This window comes from Lactuca sativa, chromosome 4 (assembly GCF_002870075.4).
Source record: "Lactuca sativa cultivar Salinas chromosome 4, Lsat_Salinas_v11, whole genome shotgun sequence".
NCBI classification, from domain to species: domain Eukaryota; kingdom Viridiplantae; phylum Streptophyta; class Magnoliopsida; order Asterales; family Asteraceae; genus Lactuca; species Lactuca sativa.
The window spans coordinates 146739695-146749902 of NC_056626.2; the positions used below are offsets into that span (position 1 = coordinate 146739695).

The 10208-nt window shown below is 30.5% G+C and overlaps 1 protein-coding gene across 1 annotated transcript; it reads right to left on the reverse strand.

Annotated features, from left to right (window-relative positions):
• Positions 1-1210: 1210 nt before the first annotated feature.
• On the reverse strand, positions 1211-2551 carry LOC111892312 (uncharacterized). Its single transcript, XM_023888389.2, has 2 exons — positions 2190-2551; positions 1211-1440 (listed from the first exon to the last, which is right to left on the reverse strand). Exons 1-2 carry the CDS (start codon positions 2498-2500, stop codon positions 1431-1433), a joined length of 321 nt encoding a protein of 106 aa, XP_023744157.1. The 5' UTR covers positions 2501-2551; the 3' UTR covers positions 1211-1430.
• Positions 2552-10208: the final 7657 nt, after the last annotated feature.

Here is a 10208-nt window from a genome sequence, read left to right on the forward strand (position 1 = left end):
TAATCAAACAAAAAAATTTGTCCACAAAGAGGTCATTCAACGACTATATATATTTACCGATTTCAGTGTATTTTCTACACATTTCTATAATACCAATAACCCTGATTTTTTATAATTATTCTGCAATATTTATATATATTTATATTTTATTTATGCGTTCTCACGTTTAATGCAGGTCATAATCTAGTATCTTATTAAATAAGTTTCAAACTTAATCTCCAATTACTCGTCTCATACATATTTTTTGTTACATCAATTATTTAATTTTATCCAACAAAATGTTCCAACTTAAATCTTCTCCAGTCTTTTTTTATTTTTTTTATTTTTTTTTATGTATACATAATATATATAAAATTAAATATTTTTTGTTACATCAATTATTTAATTTTATCCAACAAAATGTTCCAACTTAAATCTTCTCCAGTCTTTTTTTATTTTTTTTTATGTATACATAATATATATAAAATTAATAAATGATGAACAATAACATTAAATAAAATTAATATATTACAAGGCATGAAAATTAAAATAACTACTATTAAATCTAGAATCCATATTTATCATACACCATTACATTAAGTAGATTGTTATAAAAATAAAAAATAATAAAAATACCATATAAACATTTTAAAATAATATTTAATATTGTATGAAAAATAATAACTAGTCAAAAATAATAAAGTTTTAAATGTTCCATATATCAAGGGTAGTAAAATAGAATACTATTGAATAAAAATGTTAATTGTAGAAGAATATTTAGTAAAATAAAAATGGTTAGATATTATTGACTTAAAAAACAATTCATTCAATGATATAAAAAAAAAAAAAAATACTTTGACCGAGTTGATGTAAGTAAAATATCTTAAAATTCACTGGAAATAGCACGGCAACACTACATTTGTATCTATTATCGACAGGCAAATGATATCAGTTACACGGTTTTACCGATCATTTTTTTTTTTCAAATATATCTGAAATTTTATTGTAATTATGACTGAAGTTGGCAAAAATGAACGATAGAGACAAGTGTGAAACAACAAAACATGCAACCAATTTTTTAAACTCGCAAATTTAGAATTTTTATTTCCGACGCAAAAATATGAGCTCAATGGTATTGGTAATAGAAGTAACTTGAGATACATTACATATTAAAATAAAAATATCAAAGTTTAGTGTCTACATGATGATATTTAATCTTTGAAACCATACGAAATGAAAAGGCCTTATAGTTAAATTTGTTGTGTGAGGTTTTACATATAAAGCTTAGACTTATTTCAAATTGAAGTCAAAATTGATGGGTCCAGATAGTCTTTATATATGCAGAAAGACGAAGAACTACATATTTTGGCATCAAACAAACAAACTTTTTGATTAAAAAATTATAAAAGTTATATCAAAATCAACGTAACAATTCTCTGGTGCATTCCCCCTCAATAACCCCTGCATCATGTCAGATTAGAATGGTCAAAAACATGTAAAAAAATAGCAGATTTTTTTAGTACTTCAAAAGCTCAAAAATTGAAAAATAAACAAACTAATATAACTATGCAGTAATTAAGTTTTGATAAGTCGATCTTATTTTTGCTCACTATGTCAATGGCTCCTGATAAGGTAATTATTAAAAGTACAACAGATATTATCAAATTATTACTAGTATTTATCACCATTTCTACTAAAAAACTTGTCAATATATAATGTTCTCCTAACCCTTTTTTCATGCTTATTACATTCCATGATTACATGTAGGAATGGAATGAATTTTCATATACATGTTAAAACATGATTTTTTTTCTGGAAAGGTTTGTGTTGCTAAAAGTCACATATGAAGAAAAAAGGTTATAGCAATTTTTTAAACAATTTCATGTTGGAATGGAAAACAAAAACATCATATGGCTAACAAAATGGGAGGAATCACATTCCTTCAAGAATTGTCCATTCCATTCCATTCCACCAGGCAAAACAAACAACATTTTTTTTATTCCAACGAAACAAACACTTCAATTCCATCATACCAAATAACAATCTTAGTTGTGACATTAAGTGGTCATTTTCATTTCACCCTGCAGCAATATATTCCAAAATCGATGTCTACGTTCATGAACCACATATCAAAACATAAGTGCAATCGTCTAAATACCTAAAAACACGTATTGCATAAACTTAAAACAATTAAAAACGCATCCTCGTACCTGACTTTTCTAACAAGAATCGACTTGAGCTTACGAGCCAGGTCTTGGGATTTAAGCCTACGCTGTAGATTCTTTCGAGCCAAAATTCGCTTCTCTGAGTTCTTGATGTGATATAGCTGTTCGTTTTTTATCATTCGTTCGATGCCACTAGATTGCATTATCCTCTGCATATAAGTCAGTCCTCTCTCCAAATTGTTGTTCAGAATCTTCACCCGGATACCCCGCCATTGCTGTAGATCTGAGTTCAGATTGTTTAATCCGACGTTTGGGCGTGTGAAGATGGATGCGATGCTCCTGTGTATGGAATTCATCGTTAGGGTTTCGCTTTTGGGGAAAAATTAGAGAAATTGAAGTGGAACCTGCGTACCTAATCTATATAATAAATGAAAGTTTTTTTTTTTTTTTGCCACATGTCCTCTTCTCTTTCGTTTGGACACTTGGCATTTTCTAAAAAATTTAAATTTTTTATTTTCCACTTGTCATTTTAATGTATTTTTCATTTTATTAAATTAAAATTGCACATTTAATGTCTAAGGTAATATATATGTAAAGTATTTATTAGAAAGGGTTTATATATGTAATGTATTTAATACATTGAAGTTTCAATAATTTGAATAATTCAAATTTTTTTTTCATTTTTCTTATAAATTCAAACTTTTCAAATTGTTAAAGTTTCATATATTTTTTTTAATTAAACCCATGTAATACATGGGTCTCACACCTAGTAAGTAAATATAAAACGTAAAAAAGCATTTTTAAAGTATCCTCCACGTGTCAATCTCTCATGAGTTTTGACACTTGTCATTTTGTGGTATTTTTGAAATAAATATTATCCATTTGTCAATTTTTGATTTTTTTTTTCAATTTTTAAAATTAAAGTCATATATACTTATATATGTAAAGTATTAAATATCATATATATGATATTAAATTGCAATAAATACATTTTTCCTTTCTTATTTTAAAATTGTACATTAAAAAATATTTTATGTTTACACTTAATTTAATGTTTATTTTTTTTAAATCAACCCGTATAATATACGGGTCTCACACCTAGTCTACTATAATATGACATTTGTCATTTTGTGGTATTTTTAAAATAAATATTATCCACTTGTCAATTTTTGATTTTTTTTCAATTTTTAAAATTAAAGTCATATATACTTATATATATAAAGTATTAAATATCATATATATGATATTAAATTGCAATAAATACATTTTTCCTTTCTTATTTTAAAGTTGTACATTAAAAAATATTTTATGTTTACACTTAATTTAATGTTTATTTTTTTTAAATCAACCCGTATAATATACGGGCCTCACACCTAGTCTACTATAATATGATAAATAAAGTTTTTTTTTGTTATTTGTGAATTTCTCATTAATTTTGACATTTGTTATTTTATTGTAATTTTGAAAAAAATATTATCGACTTGTCAATTTCTGATTTGTTTTAATTTTTAAAATTAAAATCATATATTTATATATATAATATTAAATATAATATATATGATATTAAATTGCAATGAATATGTTTCTAAGTTTCTTATTTTAAAGTTTTACATTGAAAAATATTTACTACTTATATTTTAATGTTTAATTTTTTTTAAATCAACTCGTATAATATACGAGTCTCACACCTAATAAATGAATAAATTAATGTTTTTTTCCACATGATCTCTTCTCCTTTATTTGGACACATAACATTTTTTAGAATTTTTAAATTTTCTATTTTTCACTTACCATTTTATTGTATTTTTTATTTTATTAAATTAAAATTTCACATTTAATATGTAAACTAATATATATGTAAGGTATTTATTAAAAATGGTTTATATATAATGTATTCAATACATTAAAGCCTCATTAAATTTAATAATTTAAAATTTTTCTCATTTTTCTTATAAATTCAAACTTTCCAAATTGTTAAAATTTCATATTTAATTTTTTTAAATAAACTCATGTAATACATAGGTCTCACACCTAGTAAATTATATTATAATGTTTAACCCTATATTATATATATCCTTATATTTTAGTGTAACACTATATAACTATATAGTATTGAATAAAAAACAATATATTTAAAATATTCTTTTTAGTGTTAAATATAATGTAATGAGTTGGAAGACTTTAATGTATACACTATCTTTTACACTATAATTATAATTATAAATATAATGTAAAAATATAATGTTAAAGGTTGGAGATAATCATAATATATGTGGTTCAAAAATAATGAATTTCATTTGCCTTTTCAAGGATTTTGCTCTTTATGGTTTCAAAATTGTAAATTTGGTCCATAACCTCAGATTTTATTATAGCTTTAATCGTGACGAATAACCCATGTTATCTTCCATCCGTTAACTCATTTTAAGTGCTTTTTACACAAGGTATTTTATTCATTTTACATCAGAACAAATTATAGAGACCAAACTTACAATTTTTCCTAAAAACTATCATAAAGTACATAAATAGTCCATGTGATTTGGGTTAATCTGTATGTTTTGTCCATAATTTTTTTTTAACTCAAACAGTCCTTATAATATAATTCTGTTACGATTTTGATCTCTGACATATATAAAAAGACTATTATGCATTTTTTTTATTTTCTTTTAATTATTTCTGATTTTTAAATAATAAAAATAAAAATGGGTCCCACCCTTTATACCATTCCTTTTGATTGGAATACTACGACCCACACTTTTAAGCACCTAGAGGAAATTTAGCACCACTGCTCACAACCACCACACCAACGGCCCTCCAGTAGACTACCAACACTCTACCGAACAATCATCCAACATGATTTCTATTTCTCTTATGAATTTGAACGAAAAAACACTAAACACCATAAGCATCTTACCTCCATCGTGATACCCAGCCTTCATTGTTCCTCTCGTCGTAGGAGCTGCCTTTGTTCCTCTACCAACGAAGTCGGTGACTTTGTTTCTTTGTCGCTCTGGTGACTTTGAAGACCAGATCTAAAAAATCGACGACATATTAAAGCTTCGTTCTTCTAAAACCCAAACCCCCACTAGTGGTTATCGATGCCAACAAAATAAATAACCCCATATATTGCACACACGATAGTATATAATGGCAAGGGGATCGAATCCACAGAGACTGATTCAATTTGTATATGAAAATCTTTATGTACAAATACTTGTGAAACAAAAATAAAAGTAAAAAATAGGGGTTTTAATCTTTTGGTTGTTTAAAGAAACTAAAGTTATACTAAGACTTAGAAATTACAATTCAACAACAAGAGTTTGATGTAAATCAATGATAGAAATATGGTTGACTTTGGTTTTCATTAGATGGACACTTAGTTAATTATAATTAGACACTATGGTTGGCTTAATGATAATTAACTAAGTGTCAATGGGAGAAATATGGTTGACTTTGGCTAGACTTTTCTTGTTTAGTATGGTTGGCTTAATGATAATTAACTAAGTGTCACCTTCATCTGATGAACAAGTCCTGACCTCGACTCGCCGAGTTGTATGAACAACTCGTCGGGTTCATCTTCAATCTTAAGGAGATTGTCTTGGACTCGCCGAGTCTGTTCTAGTACTCATCGAGTCCCATGAAATCCAGGTCTAAAACTAAGTCCAATGCGTTGGGTCACTCTTTATGCCCTGCTACAACCCTTCTAATCACCCAACTAAGTTCTTTGACCCTCAACAGATATGGGACTCAAAGCCTTGGACTCGTCGAGTCCCAGGAACGGACTCGCCGAGTCGGTAATGTCCATGCTCTATTTCCTCGATTTATGATGTACAACCTTTGAATAAATGATAGATCCAATCCCCTAAGCTCGATCTAGCACGTAAAGTTTTGAACTTTACGTGCATGCATGGGACTTTTGAGCCAAAAAGGCTCTAAAATGACTCTTATGTTTCATGGGACCTTCCTTGGGTGCAAAAGCAACCCAAATCTGCTTTGTGACTCCTTCCAAGACTTAGATCCGAAGTCTTGACCCCCAACCATGTTTGAAATCATGGTTGGCCACCTTGTTTGGCTTAAAAAGCCCTAAATCTTCCCCAAAAAGGGATTTAACAAATGAAAGAGCAAGGTTACAACTTTTTACCTTCAATGAACTGTATAAGGTGCACAAACTCGGGTTCCCTTGGTCTTTACTTGCTTCCTCAAGCCTTTCTCCTTCCTTCTTAAGACCACAAGCACCAAAATCCCCCAACAAGGCTTAGATTGCTTCAATAACGGCTAGGGTTTCAATGAGAGGTGTTCTAGGAGCATAAGGGACGTTGTGGCCGACATAACATTGCTTAAATAGGGTGCAAACCCTCATATTAGGGTTTTTGTCCAGACAGGGTCTACTCGTCAAGTCCGGGACCCGACTCGTCGAGTCCATCACTTAAATCCCGCGTCCCGTCCCGCTTCTACTCGGCGAGTTGGTCCTTTAACTCGCCGAGTCTAGGGCCAAAAATGCAAAATACTTAGAAAGAAATACGTACCAAGACCCATGTGCTACAAGTCATGCCTACCCCATCCTTTTTGTACCCGAACAACTTGAAAAATGTTCAACTTAACAATGTAAGCACAAATCTTAATGAGTTCCCCAATATACCATATATCACATCACATATACAATGCATACAAAACAAAGGCTCTTGACTCTAGTATTGATCAACCTAATCAATCGCGACTAACTTCTCCCATGTCATATGGTCATCAACAGCAACTAACAACTCTCGTGCCGTCTAGTCATCAACGGTGACTAACGGCTCCAATGCAGTCTAGTCATCAACAATGAGTATTCTAGGCTTATAACTATAGTATGGTTCCACCATTAACTTCTCAACATAAAATATCAACATATCATACAATCAAACAATCAACATGCAAAGATTATACTAGCCTACTTAACTAATCAACATACTACAATATGTCAACATCCTATCATGCAAATGATATATATTGTAACACAAAATATAATGAGATAACTTACCTAAATATGAAGAGTTGAAAAAGCACATCGGTAATATCCACAAATCACATACCTTAACCAATATACAAACTTACAAAGGTCCAACTATTATTGACGATTCACCTTATGAATGTGGAGTCATACGTAATCGAGAAAAAGATAGCCAGTCAGACAAATGTTCGTACTCGAGAGTAATATATCAAACAAGAACCATGTAATATGGCTAGATCAAGAATTATAAGGATATCATATCATAACTACGCATAACCCCTAAGCATCCACTCGACGATATATCAATACTAACATAACCCAACAAGCAAACCTGACACATATACTAACACAATGCTATCCTAGTCTATCACATACTTGTATACATATAGCACACAAACATCCTACCACACATTAGACATGTAATGTCACACATATTATAATGAGAAAACTCACTTGGGTCTAGCTAATCAACCACAAGCCTCATATGCGAGTCAACATCAACGAATATGGTAACATGAACCACCTAATACCAATCAGAGACCTATTCTTAGTCTAAAACTCATATCCATCAAAGTTTTACCAAAATTAAAACTAGTCAAAAGTCGATGGTCAGGTGGGTCAACACATCGCGACCGGGCTCTTGGTCGCATTGCGACTAGTAGGTGACAAACAGTTGTGAATCCATCTTTAGGCTCGTATCGTGACCCTCCCTTAGTCGCATCGCGCTTCTCTAAGAAGAGCACTTGTTCTATTAAATGCTTAATCTCTCCAGCCAAAGGTTAACATTCTCAAATATGAATCCAACATGGGTTTTAATGGATAAAGTTTCCAACTTTATCCATTCAAAAGTCCAAAGAAATCTATAGCTCAAACCCTAAACCTTAAGGAGTCCAAAATGCTACTAGAATAATGCATAGATCAAAAGTCAAGACAAAAATCACTTCTGTCCACCACTAGGGGTCCAGGGGACCATGAAACATAACCTTTAGGACATGAGAGTTCCACAACTCCATCCAAATCCATAAAAAGGACTAAAGCGTGATAAAAAAAACCTAGATCTATTAAGCAAATCACATAAAGGTGGAGACTTTATATGTTAAAAAGGTTCGAAGAGCTATGAAGATGAAGGGAAAAAATCTGGACCTTGCTTCCCTTGGCACTAGAATGGTTTGCTTCCTTTTCAAGCTCCCATCTCAAACATAAAACACCAACAATGCATGTAAGGAGGCAAGAGTTTTGACGTGAGGGGCTTTTATGCGATTGGAGGCTGAGTAATTAGGGAAATTGGTAGATCTATATGCTTAAGAATATATCATTTAGAAATTATGTTTGCCAATAACTTATGATCCTATAGGGTCACACCTTTAGCAAGTTGCCACATATTGATTATTTATTAAGTAATTTGATTATTAATAAATATATTCAACTCTTGTATTTAAGTGGGAAATTATTATTTATGGAAATAATATTTTCTAAAAGAGAAAAAAACAGCTTGTAATTCATAGTTTATGATTTATATGTTGTGTACATCTTTTTGGACCCTTTGTATTCCATTTATATAAAGTTAGTTTATATAAATAAAAGGTTTATATACTTGTATACAATAAGTAGTGAAAGACACCCATGCTTAGACTTATTCCTTGTCAAAGTCGTAGGTAGTGATGGAGATGGCGAGGTTGCTTGTAAAGTAACCCCTTACACCCCATGTCTCTTCCTTTTATCCCATGCTTTCATTTATGAAAGGTATGATACTTACTACTTGCACTATACTATATAAGGAGAAGACTAACTAGTTATTTGATTGATTGTTACTTCCTTCTCTTCTTGTGTTTTGAAGCTAAGTGAAGATTTGGTGCTTAGAAGTGCTTCTCCTTTAGTGCTTATTTGTGATATGTACTTAAAGCCTTAAGAAGTACTTCATACAAGAGAGAACTATCATTCTTGGTGTCTTAATCTTTTTGGTGGATACATTATAGAGAATATCTATTCTTCAATTTTTCCCATCTTCATCAACTCTCGAAAACCAAGTGGGATCAAATTCTTCAAATGTTGTATTCTTAACGTACTATGGTTGTCATAATCTTTTTAGTTTATTTAATTGGATCCTCTTGATGGTTTTGTTAAAATGATCATAAAAATAAAGGGAGAATTTCGTATATACCCTTATTAAAAGGCTAAATATCGTATTTATCCAGCATAACCTCTAAATATCGTATTTTCCCTTTTTAATGTTTTAAAATATCAGATATGCCCAAATCTATTTTTTAAACAATATTTATTATTTAAAAACCATTTTTTATATGTTAAAACCATCAAAAAATAAATAAATAACTAGATGGACAATAATACCCTTTCAACTAAATCACAATAATCCATTACCTCCGTAAATTGGAATCACCATCGATATTGTAACACTGCCTCTACTTTTTTTTCGCGCCTTCTGCCAATCTTTGTTGCAATCGTATAATCATCATGTAATTTTATGTTTTGTATTTGTTAATTGATTATTCAATTCGTGATTAGAACTACAGATAGCTTAAAAAATCGCAAGAACTGATCAGATATAAACTGTAGGTAATCATGTAGGTAAATCACAACAAATGTGGAGAGCTTTTGGTTTGTGGGCCATTAGTGTTTTGGAACTACTATGGTCTACAATATATATATTAGAATATGGAGAAAGTGGAACCATACAGATTATCATAATTACATTGCTTGTTAATATTTTGGGACTATTATTGAATAATTTACACATTGATACTAACCACCCTAAGTAACCGACATGTGAACGAGATTTTGTAGCTTCATGATTTGCGACTTTAAAGAGATGCGTGAGATCTGCATGGCCAATAGAAGAGTCAACAGTGATAGACTAGAAATGTAGCAATTGCAGAGTCGACTTCACCGCTAAACTCCTTCTTAATATGTACATATGTATACATACAAAACATAAAATTACCTGATGGGTATACGACTACAACAAATTATTGGCAGAAGGCATGAAAAAAAGAAGAAGAGGCAGGGTTACATATTTCGTTCGTGATTCCAAATGTCGCACGTAATGGATTCTTGTGATT

Bases quoted from the DNA above. Each gene is read 5' to 3' on its own strand.
- LOC111892312 (XM_023888389.2), bottom strand. From the start codon at position 2,500: ATGAATTCCATACACAGGAGCATCGCATCCATCTTCACACGCCCAAAC.